Raw genomic sequence first — 27959 nt, 5'->3', positions numbered from 1 at the left:
AAGGTAAAGGGTATAGTATTTAAGCAGCATCAAAGATGCTATGAGGAGGATCTGTTTTAATTGCACTCCCTCGCCACCTTGTGGCATGGAGTCTCCGCACACTGTCGTAAATTACTTTTAACTAGTCGTGTGTTTGTTTTGGAATTAAATGGAGATCAGAAGGAAACAAATTTCCTTTGTTTAAGACAACGTTTAACTGGATACAATGCGCTGAGGTAAGGAACTTATCAGTACAGTTACATAGCGCTACGGTTCAAAACGTGACATCAAGCAAATATTGTAGCAGTCAGCTATACGTTGGCTACATCAGCAGCCCAGTGCTCCAACGTATCTGTAGGCTAACATGACAACAAGCTAACACCGTCAGTTTGTAAGTAGTTTAATAGCCGTTTATATTTAGCACAGATGGCAGCCCTGTGCTCTAAGATTCGTCCGTGATGTGTAACATTAGTAAATCCTGGTTAGCTATGTCCTGCCAGTCATCTACCAAGCAGAGCTAACATAGCCTCACTCTCCATTTTATTGATAGACTCAAGTTTGAACAGACCACTGCAGAATAACTGCTGACTGTGGGTTGAAATAAACATTATCACAAACAGCTTAGCCCCTGTGTTATAGAGTGATACAGCCCAAGCTAAAGGCTAATTAGCCTTTAGCTCAGGCTCACTCCCTCATTTAGCTTTCTTCTGCTCTTCTGTCCTTCTTCTGTCTGACAGTTAGGCTCCAGTGTCCACCATTACAACAAAATTAGTTATGGAAATCATTTTTTAGCAGAGAAAAACTCTGTGTTTTATCTTTTCTCTCAACTAAACTCCTTCAGTCAGCATGGTGTTATCATAGAGACCTAGACGTGCTGTAAGTCAATCTAGTCCTGCTCAAAGCTAAAAAGTAGCAATTTAAAATAACCTCTAACCAGCAATATTGGCGCTGATAATCTCATTTTAAAGTGTGGATTACGATCAGGTATATATCTAGAGAGGAGACGTTTTCAAGATCACTGAGAAACTCCACACAGCCCCTTTGAGCAGAACAAACTTGTCAACGTTCATATCATTTTAAACATTTGTCAGTGAAAATTACTTGGTGACTATAACCTGAATACAGAAATTCTTTCCTTTTTTACCTTAAAGTTAGTCCTCTATGTTAATGGAGAAAGGTTTTTGATACTAAACATCTGAAAAATGTAGGTTCATACTGATCTCGCATCACAAAAGCTTCTTGTCCTGAAGGGCCACCGTTGCTTCAGGAATCTCACCACTGAGAGGAGTGAGCAAGTAAGCATTTTAATCAACCAATTAATATTCCCATTTTTACACACCCTATTTAAAAGAAAATGCCTGTCAACAGTTTTGGAGGAAATCAACTAAGCTGATGGAACAATATCCTTCAATATCTGCTGACGGTATATTCTAGGATCTTCTCTTTCTCACATTATGTCTTAACACTTGACAGGTATTTGAAAAGGTTGCCCCATTTAACACTGAACCCAGTGACCCAGATATGTTCTGAGCATGAAATTTTACTGCTAAAAAATAATAGGTGCACAGACTGTGATATCATGTCTCAGCTCCATCCCTGGCATTCCTGTAGTGCTTTTTCCTGTTCCCTCTCAGAGGATATTTATGCCCATGCTGACACATCTTTGACAGGATGACAGCAGCTATTATATCAGCTGGGTCGGCTGGGCTGCTATCTCAACCTGGTTCTATACATTTGTCTCATCTATTTACTAAATATGACCACCTAAACGGAGGTTTTGCTTGCTTGCTTACACTTCCTGTTTGGCAAAGTGAACACAGACAAATAGTCAAAAACTGTGTTATAACTCTGTAAAAAAGGAATCTAAAAATAACAAAACTGTCAGCACGTGGGAGCAAAACTTGATGCAATTTAAATCCACATTTAACAGCAGCAATGAATATTTAATAAAACAGGAACTCTTCACTTCCCACAGCACAGAGCCATTGTAGTAAAAGAACTCAGTTCCTCCAACTCAGCTGCAGCAGACCATCGTCCATAACGTCTTCATCCTGTCTTCATCTTCCATCACGCTGTCATCCAGACTAATGAGGACAAGCAGTCACAGAGCCTAATAACCAGTGTGCACATTGTATAAAGCAGATGCTCCAAAAATAAACGTCTTGCATTAATTGCGTTAATTTGATGAATTGAATCATGCAAACAAAAGACCACAGTGAAGAATGCCGTAGCTTTTAGCCAGGCTGAGTCACAGCGGCCTGCAGAGCGTCACGGCACATCTCTGTGAGCTGCCTCACTGTTCTGTCCACGGAGCAAAGCTTTTGGCACATCTAAAAGCTGTGTTTGTCTGACAAATCACTTAAAACACGCTCAGTGGGGAGGGAGCCTCTGGAGGCAGTGCTAAGGTACTAAAGGCCACAGTGAGAAAAGGCTGAGGTGCTGAGGAGGAGTGACATTTTAAAAGCACCAGAGAAGTAAGTACACTTTATGGCTTCTGACAGGCTAATACCCTTCAGTGGATCATGTGCTCGTCCGTTGTAAGACCCAAACCAGGTTCACTTAAGGGCTATTTTCTGGAAGACATGACTAAGAAAAGGATGACATGAGGTGAGCCCTACTCATTGGTCTGAGGGTCTGCTGATAGAAAGAGAACAGAGCTGAAATCAGAGTGCTGGGTGGGGGGATTGTGATGTGCTGTGGAGGATTATCAGTCCAAAGCCTTCCAGACTTCTCTGACACCTTCCAGGCATTCCTCAGGGCACCTCCCATAGCTGCGCCTCCCTCATCCCACCCTCCCCTGTCAAACCCCACATATCATCCCTCTTTTTCTGCGTGACTCAAGCATTCTTGCCAACCCCCCTTTTCTCTTCCTCCTCCGCCTCCTACAACACTCCCTCTGCTTTCAGCAAAGAGGCTAAAGAAAACAAAGAAATAGTCTAAAACCTGCGCTTTAAGTGGAAATCCTTCAAAGTTTTGTTCTCATTTTTCCATTTATCCTCATCGCAAAAGGGCTGAAAATGCACTTAACTCAATTCTGCACACTGTGTCGTTATCTGACTTCTTTCAGTCAACGCCAACCACTGAGTTAATACCTCAACAAGTGATAGTAGGTGTAAATTTGTCCAAAGAGCAGAGAGTCAGCCATAACTCAGCTTGGAGGAGACAGGAAGATGGCTCTCAGGCGCAGAAATGGACTGGTGAGGTCTGGCAGCAGTTCAATAGGTTTTGTGGAGGGGAGAAGAGTGAGGGGAATACATGCTGATAGTGTCTTTGTTGGCCATTATTCACACAGAATGAATAGCATTAAGTTGCTGCTGAGGCTCACCCCTTCCCGTCTTCCCTCTGGAAACCCCCCACCCCTTCTTCTCTCCTTATTTATTCAGCCTTTCACTCAAAACAGTCTTCAACAGGTGGACAACAGGTCAGACAAGACTGAATTAAGCAGATTAAATGTCTATTTTCAGAAGCACAAACAAGTTACAGAATCCTAAACTTCTGTTGACGCTGGTTTTCATACTCATGGCGAGATAGTAATGCCGTTTGTGCCAAACACGCCTAAGTATAGCCCTGCCTGCTCATTATGGTCAGGCCGGTGCTGTTGCTCCCAGAGCGAAGCTACATCGTGTGTATCATTATGACAGTGGAGATGGCTTTCCCCAGTGAAGGTAATTGCACTGTTGAGATGTAAACACAGAACATCCAGTTCCAAAGCAGACAAGGGCTTTTGTTTTCTTCCCAGAAACCTGGCTCGCATCATGATTCATGTTTTGGAAGCAAATGAAAGACCCTACATCATCTATATTCAAATAACAACAGTTGTATTGAAAATATAACAACAAGGTGAACTCGAGGACAAGGAGATAACAGGGGAGTGCAAAGTGAAAACCAGAGCGAATTGGATCAAGATAAACACAGTAGGTACACAAACAAACAAACTTTGCATTCTTTCAAACACAAGATAGAAAAGAGGACGTGTTTGAGAAAGAAAGAAAAGGAAAGAAGCAGCTTTTCCTTACCCGCTATCTTTTCACTATTTAGATTGAGTTATTCAGCACAAAACAGCATCTCTGTTGGCGTTTAGCAGCTTCCAAGTCGTCAGAAGTTTGGCTGCACTTTGGCACCTTTTCTCCATCGTCTCCTTTTCTCTTTTGTTATTCGGTACCAGCTCAGACTGGCTCAGGACTAAACTGAAACAAAAAAAAAATGCTTCTACCTCCCATGGGGCATCATGTTGCCTTTTTTAAGAACTATGAAAACTATTTTTAGAGATTAAACAAATCTCTGGCAGAAGTTGTAAGTTGCAGCATTGTTCTTCAGTGTTTTAGCTAAGTTGAGACGTGAAATCTCTTGTCCTCTTTTTCAAAGCTAACTTGTTTTCAACCAACTTCTAGATGTATTGTCAATCATTGCTGTTTCAGATAAAGCTGTATCAGTACAGTCACACCGTGCTGCTTGGTGCTGCCACTAATACTGGATAGGCTGCCATAGGTACTGGAAGGATGTTAAACTGGTATTTCTTTAACCTTTGACTTAAACACAGATTTGAGCAGAGTTAGCATCACCAGATTTGATTCCTCTATCTGCTTTTCCTTTTTTTCATACTGTACTAGGAATGTGTATCGATAAGCAGCTCCTGTTAAGAATCAGTTACAAATGGGTTGATCCATCAACATCACTAGCTTCTATGCTTAACAATTCCCTTGTTGATTCTTTACATAACGCTGCACCTCACATTATGTGCAAAGATCTATACTTATTTTATGTATTTGCATCCAGAGATATCCAGATACTATGGTGGCCCTAAGAGCACACAACACTGCAACTTAAGAAAACACGTGCAAAAAGACAAAACACACGCTAATTGAGGAAACATTTTCATCAATTTAACAACACACGCTGCAAAAACCACAACGCAACACATTAGAAAACACGCTGCAAACTGCAACACAACAGAAGTGTTTCCAGAGGACGCTTAAAAGTGATGCACATGTCCAGACATACTCGTTGTTGACACAGATTTTCAGTCACAGCAATAGGCTAATATCTGAATCATGCAATCACAATTTAAATAAATTTTTAAAAAACATACTATACCTCATTTTCCAACACAACCAATGGAAAGAAAACCATAATAAAACTGTGACTGAAAATCTGCATCTAATCTAATGTGTTGTGTCGTGATCTTTGCAGCGCGTTTTCTAAATACTGCGCACACACGCTGTCAAATTGTTGAGATGTTTCCTTAATTGCTTGTGTTTTATCTTTTTGCATGTGTTTTCTTAAGTTGCAGTGCTTTGAACTTTCAGGGCCACCGTAGAATCCAGAGACTAATTCCAAATTTATTCATACATTCAATAAAATGTTTTCGACAGAGGAAACCTGTAAAGCCTACTTTTTGTACAGGGAAAATTCACAGAAGGAATTGATAAGGGTGATAAAGAATTGGATTGATAAGGGGTATTAATGTTGATATAGCATTGGTATCCATAAAATCTTATCAATACCCATACAGAAAGAGTAAAAGTAAATTTGGCAACAAAGGAAAGTCAAAACAATTCAGTGCGCGGTCAGAGATCTCAACAGTTTCGTGGCAGCACATTATGACACAGAAAATCTGTGTCAACTAAAATCAATGAGATGAAAAATTCATTAGTCCTCTTTGAAACAGCAGAGGATGCTTTCTGTTGTTAACGTCTGTTTGGTTGACAAAATGTACAATGCAAACCCATAAGACAACAAATCATTTGTTGGATATTGAACATATTTTTACCACTCTTTTTTAAAATATAAATGAAGATTTAGTGGTAGCATATGTACCCTCTTGGTTAAAATAACGCATGTCGAGGGGCAAGATGATATCAGACAAGACACAAATAGTGTGCAAAGAAGGGAAGACACTGTCAAACTGAACAAGTAGCACAACCAGCACAATGCAGCATACAAACAGGGCTGGGTTGAGAAAATACAAAGTGAAATCAATCGTATGATATCAACACATAAATTGTATTGTTATTGAAGTTTGCCATCTGCTTCCCACTTGTTGAATGTAGTGTCTCCATACTTGGCCCCACATCTGAGGGTAGGAAAAAATTAAAATGAAGCAGAGACAGATACTGGCCTGTGTAAGGGTGGGATTGCTGATTTCGTGATAATCTGTAAAAACAGAAGAATTTATTTTTTTGGAGGGGGGGAACTAGACGCCAGGGGAAATGCGAGTCAGGTGGGAGCAGGTCAGGGGTCAGAGGTGAACAAAAGCTATGTAAGCCCCACACAGAGTGAGGCAAAGCCCCCCCGGATGCACTCAGTGACGCCCAGCCTGTCTGTCTGCACCTTTTCCTCACGCCTATGCCTCTAATTTGCCTGTCAGACAATATTTTCTTACATGTGTTTGTCTAGTTTAAAAGCCTTTCCATCATTCTTAGATGTCCTCCTCACTTTTCTGTCCATTTATTCAAAATACTGTTTACAATACTAATCTATTCCCTATTCCACAGTGTGTGTGTATGTGTGTGTGTGTGTGTGTGTGTGTGTGTGTGTGTGTGTGTGTGTGTGTGTGTGTGGGAGAAGACTATCCAAACACCTGCGGGAACAACAGCTCTTAAAAGCTTTCACTGCACCGGGCCTGTCATCTCCCTCCTTCTGTGGCTTTACCGGATCAAAGGAAAGCTATCGCTGTGTCATAACATGAAAGTCTTTTGTTGCTACAATCATGCACTTTACGAGCACAAACTGAGAGATATATGCCTGCATGCACACACACACACACAAAGGAAGGATGACACCTGAACATTATGGAGCTGGATCTCTGTAATCATAGCAATCTGATGGGAGACATTTAAGATTAAAGCAGTGCCTATATATGCAAAATGATTCCCCTGAACTTAAAGTGCAGACACTTAAAGACCTTTTGAATTTTAACAAGGCCAGTGAGACTGCCATCACCATCTTCATCAAGCTGGAGGAGGGTCTGAGTGTGTGTGGAGTGGGCATGTGCATGGAGCTGAATTAATGATGTGTGTGTGTTGGTGGATATGCCGGATTACTAATCAGAGCTAAGACAAAGGCCATATGTGTGTGTGAGTCTGTACATCCGGCCCACGTATCTCCCACATACTCCCCTCAACGTCTGCTTAAAACCCTATCAGCAGGAATGTTAGGATTGTCGGGTCAGCAGTGGTGACATCATGGCAGCCCATCAGAAGCAAAAACAAGGCCTCAGCGCCAGTTTCCTCCTGGTTGCATCAGCTGCACCGTACCAGGCTGTGGCTCCATGACACCCACTCCAGCCCAGCTTCCAGCTGGGGTTTATGAGTCCCCAAATATTAAGTACAGACAAGAAAATGATACAAGCAACACTTCATACTCACTCAAAGTGTTTGACACCATCTGACCATGCAGTCTGGATAAAGGTTTTCTGCTCATCAGTCTTTTATATCAATTTAATCAAACTCTTTACAACAGGGGTGGCCAACCTGCGGCTCGAAAGCCACTTGTGGCTCTTTGGCTTTCAGTGTGCGGCTCTTCAATCCATTTATAAAAATGTATATACAAAGTTATGAGTAGCAGTGTGCCAATCAATCAAAAATATTAATATATTGATGCCAATGTTGGGTTCAGTATTGATCGATATTTGGGTGTACAGATTGATACTTAAGTTTCAGTTTCTTTTCACTAGTACAAATTTAAACACACTCACAAACACAATAAACCTCGCTTTGAAAATTGGAAATGTATTGATTTTCATTTGATGTCATTTTGTTTATGTGTGAGAGGAAGTGTGTTTGTAAGACTACGTGCGTGATCTCCTCACCTGCTTCAGGCGCTCTATGGTCATCAGTGACAATAAACTTTAGGTGTTTACAAAGAGATGCAAGTTTAGCCTGCAGGGAGTGGTGTGCTAAAAAAGTTTGCATTCACAACTTTTTGTGATTATTTTCTGTCTCCAATTACAGAAGCAGCAAATAACATGAAATCCAACCAGCCAAGCATGTGTGTCCACATTGTTTGGACTAAAATGAGGCACTGCTGCTGCTAGAAACTCCTCTTTCATGTGTCTGTTGTGCATATGAGGGGTCAAGTGTCAGCAAACAGATGCTAGTGTGTGTTTGTGTTTGTAGCTTGAGCAGAGGATCCTTCAGGTCATCAGATAAAGTGCACCTGAGGGAGGGGCAGGGAGCCTGTTTTCACTATCACCAAGGTAACCAAACACAGACGTGACCACCTGGTTGGTGGAGCCCGACAAGGAGGGGAGCAGAGAGGGCACCACTTCAGGACTGTAACCATGCCAGAAAATCCACACTAAGTGGGCCGATTCCCAAACACAGCCCTGTATTGTGTTTGTGCCATGATGAGGAGAGGGGCAGAAAGCACACACAGCTGTTCAATCTTTCATGCAGCGTACAAAGAAAGTATGGCAGTGTACAGTCCTCATTACAGCTGAGAAATAACCACACTGGCCATGCTGGATATTTTAAAAGCCAGGCCAAGAGAAGCAGCAGAGTCAAGCCAGAACAAAGTCACTGAGAGGGTCCCAGACACCCAAACATCTACAAAACACACATTTGATTGAAGTTTAAAAACACCCACACTGTTTTTAAATAAAATCCCTGAATAATTCATCATCAGTTAATATCTTTAATTATAAAACATGCTGCTGCGTTGTAGAGCAAGTGTTTTCCTCAGCATGTCATATAATCTGACAGCAGAGAGTTACACATAAAGCATTTCTCAGATAATCAAAGATTTACTAGAAACTTCCCCCAAAAGTGGGTGCAAAACTAGTAAGTTATTGTCGTCTTGACATTTTATGGTTTTTGCAGCACTAAAAGAAAGTTTGGAATCTAGAAAAGAGGCAAAAAAAGTGTAAAACTCAGCAGAAATAACAAAACCATTTGTTTCACTCACCTCCTGCAGTCTAATGGTCTCTGTGACTGCCTGCCGCTTGAAAAAGGAGAGGAGTGAGAGGAGGAAGAGCTACACAACCCTGTCACTGTCTGTGTGTGTGTGTCATGCTACCTGATCCAGCACTGCCCGTAGAAGAGGCAGAGCGACACAGAGCAATGCAGAGGGGGGAAAAGGGGAGAGGGGGCAGCTGCAGAGAAAAGTGAAGTGGTGCCGCCATTCCCCGTCACCCGGGAAACCAACGCTCTTTCAAAGAAAATCAGCCAATGGCAAACCCTGGCAATTGTGTCCAGACAAAAAGTCACATGATTGCCAAAACACCACTCCCTATGCACCGAGCGAGAGGGGAAGAAAATGAAGGAGTTGAGGGTCTTTGGGCGATAAAGTGGGTAAAAAGAAGGAAAAGAAAAAGTGAAGAGGAAGTAAATCCGAACGCTGTAATGAATTTAAGCTTCACAGTCTTCTCTTTAGAGCAGCTTTCTTCAAAACTTCTGCTAAGAACAACACAGCAAAGCAGCTCAGAGTGAAACTAATGGAAAAGCTCTATATCCAGCTCACAGACACATACAGCACATCCCTCATCTACTCCCACACCTGTGAACCACAAAGTGTACAAAACATCTTTATTGTTGTCCCCTTTAAAGATACCCCTTGTTCAATCTAGTCTAAAACCAATAGGCTCCAAAGTTACATATACTTTGACAATATTTCTCACTGAACACTGATATACAACATTAATTCATGCTGATAGTGTAATGTTTGTCAAAGCTAGCAAAACTTAGATTTCAATGACAGTTTTGACCCACCAGAGTCAGTGACTGGTTATTATTTGTGCTGGTGTGACAGGTTTGTTAAAGGCCATTTACAGATAACCAAAATTTAATCTGTAAAAAAATAGAAAGTATATGTTTCAACTAAATATTTGGCGGTTATAAGCTGATCACAGAAGCCACAAAAGAGGTTAAACCTCTATTTTTGAGATGGATTTTGCACAAAATACCAAAAGATTTTTGAAGATCAAACCAAGACATTTTCCCAGTTATCCCAAAATAAACCAAAGATAATTCATGTTTTGAAATAAAGACAGTCACATAAATGGATTCAAGTTGAAGAAATCTGAATTTACGCTTTTAGAAATTCTTATCTTTTCATTTTTTCAAGACCTAAGCTCTGATGAAACTGGATCATGAAGTCTAACAAGCTTCCAGCCGTGGCTGCCAGCCTGTGAGAAATTGCAATGTGGAGGCTCCTGTCAAGAACAGATGGTACACATTACAAATACTTATCAGAACATTATGTAGAAACAGATGAGGTACAAGACTGAATACAATTTAGGCTTTTCCTGCTTGATCCCATTATATGCCTGTATAACATCTCAGGTTTGAGATTGCAAAGCGAGTCTGAAGTTGGTTCAAGAGGAGCCACTATACAGAAGGAATACAAAGCAAAATGCGCAATAAGTCCAACAAATGCAGGTTTGTCTTCAGATTTTTCCACATCAGTTTTGATATTCTATATTTTTATTTTAATATCCTAATCGTCTATCACAGGGGTGGCCAACCAGTCAGAGACCAAGAGCCACAAAAACTACCATGGTACTACAGAAAGCCACATCAAAAACGCACTTCACAAATCAACAAAAGGACATAAGATGAAAATCAAAAGATTTCCAAATTTTGAAGTGACATTTATTGGGTTTGTATGCGTGTTTTGATTCATACTTGGAGCCGTGTCAAAGAAAAAATTCTGTTTTTACTGAAGAAGAGACAAAGTTCCATCCATCTATCTATCTAGATAGGTATGAGCCCATGACGATGTCGAGAAAAGAAACTGAAACTTAAGTATCAATCTCATCACCTAAGTATTAATCAATACTGATCACAACATCAATATATCAATATTTTAGATTGTTTGGCACACCACTACTCATAACTAATGAATGGTTCAAAGAGCCGCACACCGAAAGGCAAAGAGCCGCATGTGGCTCGCGAGCCACAGGTTGGCCACCCCTGGCCTATCAGAACTTTTCTCTTTACAGTTTCAAGTTACCGCAAGTCTCTGTAGCCTTTTGGGATGTCAAGAATGTTATTGTGACAGGAAGTAGTCAAATTGTCCAACATAGATTTTAAGTGAAGGGAACTTCGGACCAACTGTGCTTGTTTTCTGTATCAGCACCAATAGTGGTTGAGGTTAAGTGAGGTTAAGTGTGTGAAGAGCTTTTTTTTGCTGAATTTAGCCATTTTGTCACCAGTACCACAAATTTACCTCAGTCTGTACTGCATTCATCACTCTCAATATCTAAACATTGATTTTGTCTGCGTCGATGAAAATCCCGCACCCCTCCATCTGTCATAAAAGTCATACTCATGAAACAAAGGGTACAACCCCACCACGTCTTTTCAAAGTCAGCACCACATGTCTTAAACACCTGCTCTCATTGCACAGCAGAGGCCTGAATCCAGTGAAGCAAGTGGAGCTAAATCATTGGCAAAAAGCAGCGATGCAGAAATCCTTTTCCGGTGGATTCATCTGATTTGATATCAGCAGACGGTTGAGGAGAGAGCAGAAGATGAAGCGGCACAGTGAAAGTTAGTTTCTCATTTTATCCACTATTGATCGGCCTGTGAGTCAAGGCCTGATCCTCCTTATTTTAAGAACCACCAGTTTGCAGCTTGTTTTATCTCACAGAAGAAATAGCCGACTGCTTTATCCATAAAGTACCCTAAAGTCCTGAAAAAGAAGAATACTGAAGTGCTTATTTTGCCGTTTCCATGTCTAGACAACTCTTATTTTCTGCTCTCAAAGTGACTTATTTCAGTTTACAGTGCTGTTAACACTCACTTTGCTGAGTTGAACACAGCCTTCAAAATGAAAATCCCTCTGAATTTGCAGAGAGTCCCGTTTTTACAATGTACCCTGGCATGTTGCCACAGCAGTAAACTAAATTATAGTGACACTCTCCAGCGTGCACTCCCAACAGCATAGACAGACAATACAGTCTACCAACATTAGGCTGCAGCTTTATTACTCAGACTGAAATCACACATCTATCACTTTCTCTGCCATGTGCTGTACACTTGAACACAATCGTCTGCCTTGTAAAACATCGCTCCGGCACCAGTAAATTACCGTACTTCAGCTGTGGCAGGCAGGTCTCCTACTCAGGAAAAGCATTTACCGAGTGAAAAAGGGCCCCAATTACATCTCTACAGTGAGGATGTGACGGGGTAGCTGATGAACCTCGGAAAAGAGAAGGTGACACAGGCGGCAGCATCTGCAGCATGGACAGCAATGACAAGTCTAAGCCTCTACCATTGATTTTTTTTAACAGGTAATTGGAAGGGACTACCTGAGGATTAAGAGTCCTGTATGAGCATGTCAACAGATAATAGGCACTTGCTGGGTCTGGGCTCTGACTGCAGATTCTTGCGATATTCCTGCAGGGGCAACCTGAAGATTAGACCTCATCAAAGCATAAAAGCAGTCAGCTTAACAAGTTTGACAATTACTCACAGTGTGCAAAAATACTCAAACTGCTATAATATAAATCCAATCATCCTCAGACTTGCATATCAAACCAAAGAGGAGATCAAAACAGAAACTGTGGGGCTGTATTCGCCCTTACATAATGCTGCATCAATATGTGATTCAATACTTGGAAATACTTTACAAGACAACAGATTTCCCCCTGTTGGTGATCACATCAGAAAATGATGAATGCATTTATAGCTGGCAGCCATCGTGAGTTTTAAAAGCTGACCTGACGTCTTCTATGGAAACACAACTGAACTATCCCTCAGAAGGGAGTTTGACCTAAAATCTGATCTTTAATATCCCAGTGTTATTCAATGTTAAAACATTAGCATAATGGGTGAGAGGAGGGTGGTGATGCAATGATTTAATGTCTGTGTGATGAAGGCTGGGTATGTGTGTGTGTGAGTGTGTGTCTGTCAGCTGGTAGACAGGCTTTTTGTTCTCTGGTGTCGAGCAGCTGGACAGATGACTCACCGTGGAGGAGTTTTATAGTGTCAAGCAGACAAAGAGGTCAGGCAACTGAACTTTTTGTTTGACTACTTGTTTCTACCAGGCTTATTTATGTCCTAAGGCAGTTTTTACACAAGTTTTGCTACAAAAATCAATGCCTTAAAGCTCCTTCAAAGAAACAATGCTGCTCAGTTTTGGTTCAGACCAAATTCAGGCTTCTGATAAAAAGAAAATGGATCAGGTTTTGAAATGTCAAATTGCATCTCAACAAATCCTTCCAGTCGAAAATGTAAACAAAAGCTGCTGTGACAGCATGTTGTAACTCACTCTGACACCCAACCCCTGGCAGTAGTTATGAGCTGTAGAAATGCTAACTAGAAATAGCAAGTCTGGTTCCCTAATGGTCTTCCTTGATATAAGACAGGCACCAGTATTAATTCTAGTTTATGTCAAAAGCTCACAGAAGCTCTTCATAGGAGCTTATAATTCACTCAAGAACAAACTCCGCATTAAAAAAGCGTAAAATGGCACTCACAAAGATAACCTAACTGCAGAGACCAAACTTTTATGCCCAGATAACAACAAACTGCTCTCAAAAGCTCCACTACTGAGACCAGATTATTTATGAATTGACGTTTTCACGCTTGAGGTCAATGAGTTCTGTGGGAAAGCTGAAGAAAAAGGAAGAAAGCATCATTCTATAACAGAGGACAAGGAAGTCGGAGTAAAGAAGTACAAACAGCAGAGGAGAAGTGGATAAAGTTCGTCCAGCAAAAAGACAATAGATCAGCAGAGAGGAACAAGAAAAGGATGAGTCAATAAATATGTATTGACGTGCTGGCAAAAGAGGATAGACTAAACACAATGAAACGCTTATGCAAACAGTTTTTGCGAGTTGTGCTGTACATTTGTTTTGCTGCACCCCATGAAGGATGCTGATCATCAGAAAAGCTTAGAGACGTAGTGATGAGAGGGTGAGAAGCTCAAATGAAGATAAAAGTGGAGCTGAAAATCACAAGTCTTTTTTATGATTTATAAAAATAAAGGGAAGAAGTTAATTTCATCTAACCAAAGATTTACAGGCAAAACTGTCAAACTAATTCAGACCCAATATTTGTTCTCACCTCTATGGTTAAATAAGTCAATTTCTAATTTTGAGATAAAAAGAGACAGAAAAACAAAAAAAATCTTGCCCTAAAAAGTGACAAATAAGATGAGAAAAGGTACACAGTCAGATGTTGAGAATTGATTTATGACATACAGATGTTTCTCAGTGTATGATTACACTAACCACAACATATGGTCCTTTTTGTTGTTATGAATACCTTCCCACCCAGTCTAACTGCCAGCAGGCTGGGTGCAGAAAAGACTATATGTAGATGATCTTGCCAAAAACTTGGCAAAACTTTAAAAGGTTTATAATCTGAATCTCCTTTAAAATTATGGATGTTAGACTTTTTTTTGTTGCTATGTCTTTTTTTTTCTGAAAATCTTATCTGAAAGTAACTAAACAATGATTTAACCTCAAGCTTTACTCTAAACCCCTGATCAGCACTTTCGCAGACTTCATGATTTCAGATGACGTAACTCATCCTCAACCTAATTTCTCAACATTTTAAAATTATATTTCATATCTGAGTTTAAGTATTCAGCCCGTTTGAAAGAATTTTTTGATTAAAACAACATAAAATTTAAAAATAAACTTACTTAGGCAAGAAGAGAGTTGTCACACGGAAAGTGTCGCTAAAAGTAAGACAAAGTTTTTCAGGCTCTCATCGTTAGCTGCCAGCCTTCAGCTTGCAGGTGCAGCTCTATTCGACAACACTTGTTGCATGCTTCAATAAGATTGTAAAACGTTAAAACAACGCATTTTCTGCCATTAAAGAAAAAGAAGGGGTTAAAAAGAAGAATTACCAGTTATTTAGTAGCTTCACTTGCATCGATGAATAACTGCGGTCCTCGTTGTCAACAATCCAGTGACATCGAGCCATCCCGGAAATTCTACTTTGATAACTTCCGGTCTTCGCTTTCAAAGTAAAGTCTTTCATGTGAAAGTTTGGGTTGTTGGATGACTCAAAACCCGTGGTGCCACTTCAGATTCACCGTGGTTGCAGTTTACAGATTAAATCTGACATTATCCATGATCAAGGTTGTTCACAGCAATTACAACGACCACATGTTGTACAAATCTGCACACAATCTCTCAAAGGTTGCCACAATACGAGACACTGGTACAGCAAGTTACAGCAAGTTCTACTAGGAGGAGGGAAACATGTCTGAGGCAGAAGGCTGCAATAGCTTCTGTGTTAACCTTTTCAACACACACACATACGTGTTTTCCCCTCATGGAAGAAAAGGGAACACTAGAAGTTTAATGACTGACTGGAACAGGAATGAGAAATGTCATGTCTATTCTGGAAAATGATTTAATGAACCTTCGGGCAAAGCTGTGTGATCTAAAACGTGTTTATTATAGTTATTATATGACAAAAGTGAGAGAATTCACATGTTAATTTAAAATAAATGAGGGGACAAGTGCTTAAATGTTGTATTTTTTTCTTTGCCAAAAGATTCCCCAAAACATTGAGTTAAGTTTCTGAAGAGGCAAGTGGCTTGACTTGCCAGTATAGCAAATAAAAACAACTTTGTACTCATACCACAAATTAAGTCAGAGTTCCAAAACTATTATTTCAAGAAATAAAAAATTATTGGAAAGGAATAACAAAACAAACAACCAAAATATCTGTTTCAGTCTTCTATCTTTGAAAGCTTGTCGTTATATTTCTACAAGCATGCCAAGAATCAATTATATAAAATTGATGAATGCATTATTAGTAGGTTTGAGTCCTCCTCCTTCAGAATTTCTCCATAAATTTCTGCTTTAACCTTTTTATTTCATGTGAAAAGCCTTTTTTCTTTATGAACTGTGGTTGGTTTACTCTGAAAACAAAAACCTCATTTAGGTTTATGTTATTGTACACTAAAAGACATATATATTTGAGACTTATTGCCAAAACCCCATCATTTTAAATATGAGTTCTTTAGTGTTCATGATGCATACAAAATGTTTCATGTAATTTATAAACCTAAAAGCTGTTAACAAGAAGAAAAATCAAATGTGATTGACTTTATAACACTTGTATGATATTAAGAACTGTTCGCCTATGTTTAGTTGTAAAGTTGTCAACACAAGTTGAGTTATGTAACTTAAAGATCTTGCAGTGAAAGGAATGTGCCTTTAGGCAGGATCCTGCGGTAAAACGTGTGCTGCACAAACAGCCTCTCCTGGGCCTGTCTCAACTCATACTGCAAGCATTTCTAGGTACAGCACATGTTAGGAATAGTGACCTTTGTCTCAAGTCAAAACAAGAATTGCTTCCTACGATAATTACATAAAAATGTAATTCCCTTTTAAATCTGTTGAGTGTGGGGTTTTTCCCTGTAATTTGTTCACACCCTCTCTTGTTGGCTGCCGTTGCAACATGAAGGTGTGGCAGCATTGCATCCAGACAGATTATTGAATGAACTCCTAATTCATATCACATCTGCTGTATTTGGTATATGTGAAATAAAGAAACTCTTTTCCTTGTGTATACTGTTTTATCACTCCTCATGTCTTGATAACATCCACCCCTCCTGTTTTTACAATCACCTCTGGGGGAAAGGGATAAAGAAGCAAATTATGATGTGATGGTACTGCTGTGCTAAAATTTACACTTACAATTTGATTTTGTCAAGAAAAGTCTGTGGGTTTTGACCCTAGCTTTTCAAACATTAATATTTTGATTAGATCAGAAAGTTGGCTGTATCTTCACTTCTAAAAATATGTTAAAATAGTCATGATGTTCCAAATATCATAACTGTACAAACATTTCTGTTTCACTTCAGGAATATTACATAGAATAGTCATCCTTCACTGGTTTCCTCAAAGTATTTATGACCTGAGTGAGACACACAAAACTGTTCCTTCTGGAGAGCCACATCATCTGGCAGTGACTGGGCAGAGGAAGAAAGCTTCCACATGCAAGATTAGGCCCCTACTCCAGACCAGCTGTGAGAATGATCCCTTTCACAGAAATTACAAGACCATTCAGGGAGTAGGTGGACTCCATCCCACTTTCCCACCATAAAAAGCCTCTCCTTTCATTCTATTCTCCTCCATCTGTGACTTGAGGCGTAATAGCACCTGTGAGATGGGAGTGTGACTGGAAAAAAAGGACACCTGACAGGGAGTGATGGGAGCCAAGCAATCCCACAAATGAAGCAGCCGTGTGAGAAGATTATCCAAGGTGATGGACAGAGTTGCAAGAAGATAAAAACAAGTGCACAGACATGTTACATAAGAGGTGTCCCATGGTTGAGTGGATATGTACTCTAACATGGATACACATATCTTACATTCCTAAGTCCAAAGTGTACAAGTCTTAATCCTTCGGTGAGGAGGATACGTGACGCTATCAGGGCTTGACTGTCTGCTCTTTGTTATATTTTATTCACATCCTGTTTCTGTGGAGAAATCCAAAGCACTGATGACATAATATGTGTGTTTTAGTGTGTATGCACAAGTCAAGTCCCTGTACAGAATAAGCCAGGACAAGTTTGGAAATGCAGGTCTTGGTTGTAGTTGTTCGTCTGAAAAGGAATACCATGTTCCATTCTGTGTAACACCTTAAAGCACTACCAACAATTTTATATGCCCTAAAGAACTACAGAGTGTTGGATGTTGCTGCCTCTCAGGTAATTATTTAAAAAAAAACTGAAGCTACAATGTTGTTTCAAACCAGATTATTACTATAACAGTATTATATTAATATAATAAATAATATGTCACACGTTGAACACGTAAACTCTGTTCTGCCTCATTGTGCAAAATTCCTCTAGCACCATAACAGTCAAGGATCAAAACTTTGATACCTGTTAGAAAAAGTCAAATCACTCTGTTTGTGATTTAGATGAAACCACAGAGAACAGAATCAGCTCTTTTATGCCACAAGGAAAATTTGTTTGTTTCATATAGTCAGATCAATTTGAGTTTCAGATTTGATGTTTTAAAATAGTGCCCTCCAGTGGCCAATTATGTCTATTACATTATGAAAAGTGAACTGTTACATTTTCAATTTTAGAGCTCTCTATCAAAGACAATAGAAAACTGATCAAAGAAACTTTTGATTTGTGTAAAACAAAAGTGTATTTCAGCTAAAACACCATTAATTATACAGATGTGACTTAGATGTTAGATGTAACATTAAATATTTAACTTAGTAATACATCACAAAAGCATTAACTCATCTCAGATTGACTTTCTTAGTTATGCAAGTCCCCCAAATAAACTTTTGCATGTTTAAGCACTGAAAGTCATGAGTTCACTGGAAGTTTACATGGGAGTACTAGAAAAGAAAAGAAAAAGAAAAGAAAAAAGAACAAGTAACCAAAACACTTTCAATGTATAAGGTAGCTTATGTTCAGGTAAGATTTACCAATAGGTCCTCAATACTACCACCAATTGATCATGATGAATGCTGGCCAGGCAGCCAAACGTCTACACACTGTGATTTCAATCAGGGTGTGAGCTCCCTCTGCAGGGCTGCTGCATGTGCTGCTGCTGATGTTTCTGTAGAGCTGCTCTGGCTGTGTGTGGGCGGGTTATTGATGGTCTAACGAGGGCTTTTGGCTTTGAGGAAGTTTTAAGATGTCTGTTGCCAGGCTGTCCACTGGATGACACCAGGTCCGCACTGAATAAAAATGAAAATATCTTTAGTATCCCCAAGTAAACACAGTTGGTTAAACTCAAATGATTTTACAGCAATAACCCTAGTTAAAGGCACACAAAGAAAGTTTCAGCTCACAAAACAGACTAAGTGTTAATACATGATTCTATAGAAGTTATCTTATTTAGAGCCTTACCATAAATCTGTGACCCCTCTATCAAGGAAAGCTGTTGGAGGTGGGCGTGGTTTATGTGCAGGACAAAGGAATAGAGGCCCATCTGTCCTGACTGACTTCTGTAAGGCCTCAGGAGACAGATTTGTGTCACTAGAGGAGACCTCTACTCTGCTGAAGTGATGTAAATGCTGTGAAGTGGTCTGGTTGAGTCGAAGCCTACGTGAGCGGATCCCTGGTGGCTTCTGTTTGCAGGCAGCTGCTGTGGCACTGAGAGGGGGAGAGGGGAAGAGAGGGGAAGGCTGGGGCAACTGAGCCACGTCAGTGCATAAGGCTCCTCTGTGAAACAGGTCTGAAATCAGATACAAGACACAATATCTGTTTAGTAAAAATCAGTAATGTCTGTGGTATTTTATTTTACTGCGTATCATTTTTTCTGCTTATCATTTTAACTCAGATATAATTTTGGCATCATTCATTCATTCATTCATTCATTCATTCATTTTCTTAACCGCTTGTCCTGTGCAGGGTTGCGGGTGGCTGGAGCCTATCCCAGCTGTCATTGGGCGAGAGGCGAGGTACACCCTGGACTGGCCACCAGTCAATCACAGGGCTGACATATAGAGACAGACAACCATTCACTCACACACTCACGCCTAGGGACAATTTAGAGTGTTCAATTAACCTGGTGGGTATGTTTTTGGACTGTGGGAGGAAGCTGTAGGACCCAGAGGGAACCCACGCATGCACAGGGAAAAAATGCAAACTCCACACAGAAAGGCTCAACAGCCAAGCTGGGAATCAAACCTGTGACCTTCTTGGCAAGATTCAAAGTTGGTAAATTAATGTCTTCCAAACCGGGTGATTACTACTGCAGGGTTACTCACCTGGGGAAGAAGCTGAAGAGAGAGTAACTAGGCTGTCTCCAAATTTCTCCCCAGATTCTTCATCACTACTACCACCATGGCCTTCCTTTTCTTCATCATCAGCATCTTCATACCCCTTCTCTTCATCATCACTGTACTGAATAGCTAAAACCTGTGGTTGTTTTTCAGTCTGAATGGCTTGCAGACGCCTGAAAAACAAAACAGAAAGAGATTCAGTTTAAGTTTTTTCAGCATCAGTCTGGAGAAGATACTGCCTCTTTAATTTAAAATCCCTATTATTTAAAATGATTTAGTTTCCTTGTTGCCACAGTTATCCAAAAGGCACCTCCACTGGCAACCCTACAACCATGGTTCATCAAGAGAAGTATCTACAATCGAGTTAAATTTCTTTGTCAACAAACAATGCTGTTAAAGAAGTTATCCACTATTGCAGTTAACAAACCTCTCATTAAATTAAGTAGCACAAAAATCATGTCAGGATATCCAATTAAATCTTTAGTCCTGTAAGGCATATTTTAACTCCAAACAAGAACACGTTTACAGCTTCAAATACTTTAGATTAGAACACTAGAACAAAAAGCAGTTTTTAGCCTAGCTTGTTCAGAAAGGACTATAACCACTTCAAACAGAGCACTTGGCAGCAAGCCATGTAAATGAAACCTTGAAACATTTCTTAATTATGTTTTCAGGGAGAAGAAACTGAGGTATGTAAGTCCTCAGTACCTGCTGTGCTGCTCCCTCCAAGCTCTCAGCTCAGCAAACACATCAACACGTCCTCCTACGTCTGACTCCTCAAGGTCGTACGTGTGTTCTGGTATGTGAATGGGCAGATTACGAGGCGTGGAAACAGACTGGGTAGGTGCTGTCTAGGTGGCAGGAGAGACGGATAATGAGTGTTGGAGAAGAAAGAAGAAAAGGATTAATGGATAAACACAGGAGTCAGAGTCTAACACGGCATTAAGAGGACATGAGCTTGTGGTTTTGTACAGCCACAAAGGCAAAGATTCCTTGGTGTGGATTTATTTTATAAATGCAAGGCATATAGTTTTCTTGTTATTGGTCCAAAAACATGATTTTTCTCACCTAACTGAAGGAATTAAGCTGTTTTTTTTTTCTCTTTTAAAAAAACACCTACCTTTAATTTTTCACGCCTGGCTCGAATAGCTTGGACCGGGTTTCCACAATACAGGATTTTCCCGGCTCCTTCAGAGATCAACAGATAAAGAGGGATTTCATTGACTCACAATGGCTTCTGGCACAGAAAAGGTCCCCTTGGTGGCACTGTTGAGTAAGATTACTGCTTTCACCCTCAGGTGTACCCTTACTTTTAAGGAATTGAAAGATTAAGTTGTGAAGATTTTTCAGAATTTAACTAGTGCCTGACCGTGTGTTAGGTCACTGGTTTCTGCATCCACTGCTGATAGATCAGAGTCTGCAGAGCCTGGTCTGGATCCAGGAGGAGAAGAAACTCCAAGCTTGCTTGCTGACATGGGTCTGGAGCCTGAGAGGGGTCTGGAGCTTGCTGAAAACAGAGGGTGAACACAGGACAGGCGGGAAGCTGGACGTTTGGCTGAGCTGGGTCTGCTGTAGGCACCTGCACCTTCTGTTTCCTCTACATGAAAAAAGAGGAGTGGCTGTAATGAACTGTTTAGCATCAAATGACATATAACATTATCTATGCAAACACACCTTCTTCAGGAGCAGCCTGGGAGGAGTTTGATTTTCTGATGGAGTCTCTGAGAATGGCCCACTCCTCTCCCATGGTGCTGGTGTAACTGGGCCCCTTCTCCTCCTCCACCCGTAAACTGTCTAGGTAACACAGCTGAGGGATCAACTCCCTCACTGCTGCTCGATAACTATAGTCTGCCAGCTGGGAAGAAGAGGGTAATAACAGAAAGAAAGAGGCAAAGGTGAGTAATGCTGTTACACTTATTATTGCATCTTTGGTGTACATCTGTGGTTTGCAGGATAGGATTTCATTTCACCAAAAAAAAGACAGGGATAAAAATTAGCCAATACACTAGGAGTCCAAGTATAAACTGGATCTACACTAACATTACTCAAGAATAAGCATCTTTTTCTATTCATATGCACAGGGTCATGATCATAAGAGTACTTCAATATTAAGACACTTTCGAGAGAAAAGAGATGTAAAGCTATGCAGGTACAGAAATAACACTGCTTCAGTGTGCGATGGACATTTTGCATTGAAGTCTGGACCTCAGTGAAGGGTAGGAGAGAGTGCAGAGAGAAACCAGAGAATCGTTGATCTACTTAGCAATCAAATTTAAGCCTGGCACTCCGGCCCCTTCAACAAACCGCACAGATGCAATGAATGAAAAAGGCAGTGAAGGGCTGGCAGCGAGGGAAGGAAAGAGAAAAGAGGAGGAGAATGAGGCCTGGGTGAGAGGAAGTGAACGGACGTGTGTGTGTGTGTGTGTGTGTGTGTGTGTGTGTGTGTGTGTGTGTGTGTGTGTGTGTGTGTGTGTGTGTGTGTGTGTGTGTGTGTGTGTGTGTTTGTGTGTGTGTGTCCGGATGAAAAGCAAGAGAGCAGAAGAAGTGATAGTTTGGCAATCGAGCAAACCCAAGAAGTCCTCAGTCCCTACAAAGCACAGGCCTAATGCATATTCAGCTCAGCATCTCCCCTCATTGCCCCAGTTTCCTAATTAATGCTCTGCTGGTGGGTGTAAATAAACACATTCACAGTGGGCCCCAAAACTCACAGAACACTGTGTTCTGAATCAGCAAAAGGGGGAAACGCAGCTTGTAGCAGGACATATCCACCTAGTGTCACTTTGATGATCTGCCCTGTTTCCCAGTTTTTTAAACTACTGGGGTAGGAAAAAAAGAAAGTCAGGGTCATAACACCAAGATATAAGCATGTTTCATTCAGGTGGAGGTTATGCTAGCTTACTTCAATGACACCTGCTCTCCTACTAGGCTAAAAGGGCTGAGAGTACACAGCTACTTTCAATTCTCAGCTCATGCTAATCACATTGCAACCATTATCTGACAAAGCAATGCAGGTCTGACTGCCTGGGAGCACATGAGGGAAGAGAAATAATGCACTGACAAGGTGGCTATAACATCCTGCCAAGCCCCTTATTAATTTATTTTGTGTATATTTGTTTACACTTGTTCTTCTCTCTTCTTTATATTATTGTGACCCTTGCTTTTGTTTGACTTGTCCAAAGCTGCCTCAACTCTTTGATGTGTCAGCTTTTAGAACAGCACAGTCAGATACATGACTTTCAAAGCTAATTTTGTCTCTTCCTGCTGTCTCCAATTGCACTACACTCCCTTTCAGAAAATGTTTATTGGTCAAAAAGCTGTGTCTGCAGATTCACTGAAGACTAACAATGAGTGGGACAAGGACAAAAAGACAATGTAAGTGTAAAAAAAAGCTTGCATTTGGGGTGAAAATGGATTTATGTTACCTGATTCATTTACCATCTCTGTGTAACACTGAGTTTAACCTCTGAAGACCCAGTGTCCACATATGTAGACATTACATTTCTGCCTTTCAGACCCATGACACTTCATTTTCTTAAACTTTGACCTATTAGCCACCTTTGGGGACACTGCCAACATCATCTATTGGTGAAATCACAACATTACAACCATTTTAATGAAAAAAAAAACAACATATCTAAGTACTATAACACTAATAACAACAACTAATAGAGGACTCATAACAGAAATAACCAAATTTCCTGTACTATAACCAAGTTTAGTTATCCCAAATAGCAAGGTGAATTAAAAAGTGCACACCAGATGGGTCTTGAGAAGTTAATGGTGAAGACAAAATAAGTAAAATATTACTTTACCTGGGGGGCAGTGGGGCTAGGTCGCAAACACAAAGGGTTCAACTCCAAGGTAAGTGTCTGTAGTCTTGGACAAAGCCCCAGATACTGAACCTGGACTATATCGTCCACCTTGTTCCCTTCCAGATCCAACACTTGCAGGTTGTCCAGCATCCCAAGAGGACTCAGGTCGGACACATCGTTAAAGTCCACGTACAACTCCTGAAATAAGAAGAGGATGAGTTTGAACAAGACATGAGATCAGCCGGACAGAAAAATCTTTCGGTTGGAAAATGTATATCTTGTAACCTCATAGACTAGGATAAAAGGGGGAACTCTGGTTGAAACGTGAAATCCTCAGCTTTAACATTTAGGGTTTTATATATCTGCTGTGTGTAAATGATCTATGTATATGGAAATGATCTAAAGTACTGTTGAGCCTGTGTGAAAATGTGCAGTTCAACTAGATAAACATAAATTAGGTTAAGTACATTTTTGCAGCATTCTCTTCAAATGCAATCCTGATACTTAAACTCAACCTTTAAGGTGGAGAAAATAGAAATGCCATCCAAATCTTGCAAGGAACATTTTGACAGATGCAGCACTTCCAGGTGGGAAAGGGTGGTTCCCAGGTCTCTAAGGAAACAAAAAAAAACACAAACTTCATCGAGAGTCAGTTAGGGGAATTACACAACCAGTTCCTTGACTGTTGGAGCTCGAAGGTCTTTTCTGTTCCTCAATACCTCAATATGCAGGCCTCTGTTCTGCCGCCCACTTGTGTCAGCTCTGACCCTTCTAGTAGAGTCTCAGTCAAAGTGTCTACAATCATGTAACACCCTCTTCACTAGAGCTCCCACAGCCCTGAGCAGGAAATGCTATCAGAGGCAGCGCACGTCCGGCTGGCTCCGCTCTGCTACTCCCAGGGTGGAGCAGACAGCATCCTATCTGTCTGTTTGTACGACTTTATTCTTCCTCTTTAATTCAAGAAACTATTCTTGTGACAAGTTTATTTAAAATGTGTGTAAGTGTGTCTTTCATGGGATTGGATGACACAGTTGCTGTAATCACATCTGTAGTTCATCCTAAAAACACACCACAGAAGTCCTGTTTTCCTTGAGATATTCATCGTGTAAAAGTTGGGGTTAAACCCTGTAGTCGAAGCTGTTATCTACAAATCCATCCATGTTCTAATGTGAGACAGGTGGGTAAACCACATGTTTCTATCCCTTATATTGTAGTGAACACCACATCTATTGGTTTGCGCGAGGCAACATGCAGCTTACCCACAAATAAGAGAGAAGAGAACCACACCTGCACAGTAACAACACAACATCTTTCATCGGGTACACGTGTCCATGAACTTTAACCTGGAATTCTGCTTCGAAGAAATGCCTTTTTATGGCTCCCGGGGACTTTAGATTTGAGAATGTATTCTTGCACATGTGATCACTGTGAGCCATGAAAGAAATCCCCATGAGTTCATTACTGCTCAAAAACTCAAATTACAGTTCTCTCCAAGGGAAGACCTGCTGGCTTTGTTTGAAAAAACATAAGCTACTTATACAAAAGATGAGTGACAACAGGTGTAAACTAGCAACACAAACTCAGTTTTGTGTAACAGTGTATTTTATTGTCACTGTCTTGGTCTATTGAGAATAGGATTTCCTGAAGGATCTTAAGTATTCCATGAGGTAATGTGAACGTGATATTAGCGTGAGTTCTTCTGGGGACATGGTTAAACCTGGAAAAAAACAAGAAAAAGACATTGGTGTTACGCAACTTCATGCTCACCTTACTGACATAATCACGCTGTTGTTCATTTTCAGCTCCACCAGCTTGGGCAGGTAGTCACCTACAAGAAGATCAGATAAACCACATCTATCACTGTCATTTACCAAGGAATGGACTTTCAATGGGTTCAAATGAGCATTATGCTTCAATTTTAAATTAACCAACATAAATTCACAGATACGTTTAGCCTCAGTTAGCCGGAAAGAGGCACACTTTTTGGGGGTTGGCCTGAGTCACACAACTATAAACACTGCTCTGTCATGCCTGTACTTGTTGTGCAATCAAGATCTATCTGAGGACAAAGTTGAGTAAATGAATATGTTCCCTCACAACTATCAGTTCTGTCATCTTCCCTGAAGGTAGGAACACCTGACGAGAAACGTACTATTATACTTAATGTGTCATAGCCATCTCTTTGTTCCCTCTGTATGATTAAATTCTTGATTAAGATTGTCTCTGTAGTCATGATAAGCATCTGCAATTGATCTGTATTTATTCAAAGCAGAAATCTTTATCACTTTTTTTCATAGATATGGATTTCAGGGGAATAAGAGTCAGATCAGAAATGATAAATATGAAAAATTAAAGCCTTTTGCAAACTAGGGCTGGACAATTAATTGGATTTTAATCGTGATTTCAATTTTGCTATGTGACAATCATAAAAACAATATAATCGAAGAAAAACAATTAATATGCCACACAGTGTAGATGTATGCAAGTTCCTGTGCTTCATAGCTTTTCCGTGTTCCATGTGCAGCCACAGCGAGTGTGTGTGACTTATGTGTATCAATAATACTGTATGTGCCACTTGCTGGTTCTTTAAAGTTGTGTTTAAATCAGTACTGAAGTTTTTGAATAAATGAATAATTGTCCATATTAAATGTGATTTCAATATCACTTAAAATAACCAGGATTCTTATTTTTACCATAATCGCCCAGCCCTATTGCAAACACAAAAAGTTAGTTCTTATACATTTAATCCCAAACTTTGCATTGTTGCTCTGTGGTCTGAAATACCGAGCCATGATTTACTGTATATCTCACCAAAGTTACACAGTGTGTTTTCACACGTGTCAACACAGATCTCCAGCGAGGTCACATGAGAGAGGTCCTGAGTTCCACACAACCACTCCTGTAAAGCAGCAGAAAATTATAGCAAACCAACTTCCTTGAATGATTGACTTACACATCAAATTAAGACTTTTTCTCAAATTCATATTCAAACTTATACTTGGGACAAAACAGTCATGGGAAATATTTATGACTGTACTCCTCAACCTGAAATAAACAATGTATGCAGCCTGCTCTCCATTTATCACTCATATAGTGATGAGATTTTATCATCAACAGCTTCAATTTCAGCAAAATATAGACACGGGACATACAGATTTTTTTCAGCTTGTCAGCATATTTATGTGCTATGTAATCCATCAGCCTCCACAGACAACTAGGGAAAGCATCCTTTCATAAAGCAGAATAAGGACAAAGAAAGGGAGAACATGGCATACAAGTATGATGAACTTTGACTTAAAACTTAGCACTTCAGTTAAATTACCAGCTTCTCTGGAGAGAGGTAAACATCCACTGCTGCATCAGAGTCCTCGCAAGGTTTTGTGACAGGAGCTGGATTGAATTTACCTGATTCACCAAGCTCAGTCACATGGACCCGTGCTGTGCCAGGTCGAAAATCCTGGGTCACAGAACCAAGAGAGCAACTCATCCTTTTAAGCTACCTGGGATCACAAGAAAAAAAAACCTAAAACCTTAGATTTGTTTAGAAAACAAAGACATAATTCGTCACATTAAAGCGTAGCTACCCAGCGTTAAATTAGCAACACATTAGCGTTGGCTGATATGGTTACATGTTGATGTAGAAAACACTAATCGGCTGAAAGTACTATTCCACTAACCCATGCATCCACATCTGTATTAAATTGTTTTAATACTCACAAAGTGTATCGCCCTTTATTGAATAGTGTAGACAAAAACAAAGTATGTGCATTTTACACACGGACGCCAGTTTTCTCTGGAGCAAAAGTTTGCTTGACAACCACAGACAACTTCCTGGAAACGGCACGGAGAGCACAGTGGCTCTCTGGGATATGCAGTTTGCATGTAACCGTGAGGCCTTCTGAATTCACTGTCAGATAAAACACCTAGCACGTCTTCTTGAAATACAATTTTATCAGAAATAAAACCTTAACCTCGTTATTGGAAACTCAACTCGCCTGCACCGAACTAGTGCTACGTTCAAATGCTCTTCGTAAATCTGCAGTGTGAGCTTTTATTTGGTTTCCATTGAACCACTGCATGTTCCAAAATCATACCCCTTGATGTCTAAATGGAAATGATGTGGACGAAAGCCCAGTTTATGATGACAGATGCAAAGTGTACCTTTTTAAGACCCTATTAAGAAGAGTCGAAGGCAATTAAATGCTTTCTCAACCAAACAGTGTAAGTGGTGATACTTTATGTCCTTTTTTGAGGCGATGAACGCTGTCTTTTCCTGGGTTCCGTAACCATGAACATAATCCTTGTTAATTAGCTGTTTTTGCTCAGATTTTTTTAGCATGAAAAAAATATCTAAGTTTCATATTTCCACAACTGTACAATCACTAAATACTGAATATGACAAAGCCAAAAATTACAAAGTCACAACAAAATGGTACCCACTTTGATCGTACGATGGAATAATATAATACATATATATAGTAATACAAATGATGATCTGCCT

The 27959-nt window shown here is 40.2% G+C and overlaps 2 protein-coding genes across 4 annotated transcripts in view; both read right to left on the bottom strand.

Moving 5' to 3' along the window:
• The window catches only part of rassf7a (Ras association domain family member 7a), a 40555-nt gene extending 25673 nt beyond the window's left edge, over positions 1 to 14882 (bottom strand). The window contains exon 1 of one of the 3 annotated variants that reach the window (XM_074677710.1): positions 14779 to 14882. The gene's annotated coding sequence lies outside the window, so the exon portion shown is untranslated. Of the gene's footprint in view, positions 1 to 8883; positions 9030 to 14571; positions 14588 to 14778 lie in introns of those variants that run through there. The other 2 variants (XM_074677714.1, XM_074677712.1) reach the window with 2 other exon arrangements.
• A 3213-nt stretch (positions 14883 to 18095) lies between these two features.
• Positions 18096 to 27461, bottom strand: lrrc56 (leucine rich repeat containing 56). Its single transcript, XM_074677929.1, has 13 exons — positions 27176 to 27461; positions 26781 to 26958; positions 26270 to 26357; positions 25226 to 25286; positions 23974 to 24070; positions 23459 to 23656; positions 21321 to 21501; positions 21016 to 21243; positions 20767 to 20834; positions 20355 to 20497; positions 19632 to 19819; positions 18769 to 19096; positions 18096 to 18596 (listed from the first exon to the last, which is right to left on the bottom strand). The coding sequence occupies exons 2-13, from the start codon at positions 26943 to 26945 to the stop codon at positions 18419 to 18421; spliced, it is 1923 nt and encodes a 640-aa protein (XP_074534030.1). The 5' UTR covers positions 26946 to 26958; positions 27176 to 27461; the 3' UTR covers positions 18096 to 18418.
• Between the last annotated feature and the right edge of the window lie 498 nt (positions 27462 to 27959).

Source organism: Halichoeres trimaculatus, unplaced genomic scaffold (assembly GCF_033239565.1).
Source record: "Halichoeres trimaculatus isolate MK-OKI-2021-1 unplaced genomic scaffold, fHalTri1.1 fHalTri1_scaffold_10, whole genome shotgun sequence".
NCBI lineage: Eukaryota > Metazoa > Chordata > Actinopteri > Labriformes > Labridae > Halichoeres > Halichoeres trimaculatus.
This window is presented reverse-complemented; position numbering and strand designations above follow the sequence as displayed.

Coding starts and splice junctions, on each gene's coding strand:
- lrrc56 (XM_074677929.1), bottom strand. CDS start 26,945: ATGAGTTGCTCTCTTGGTTCTGTGACCCAGGATTTTCGACCTGGCACA. Junction 25,287..26,269: donor AAACACACTGTGTAACTTTG/GTGAGATATACA, acceptor ATCTTCTTGTAG/GTGACTACCTGCCCAAGCTG. Junction 19,820..20,354: donor TGGAGGGAGCAGCACAGCAG/GTACTGAGGACT, acceptor TTTGTTTTTCAG/GCGTCTGCAAGCCATTCAGA.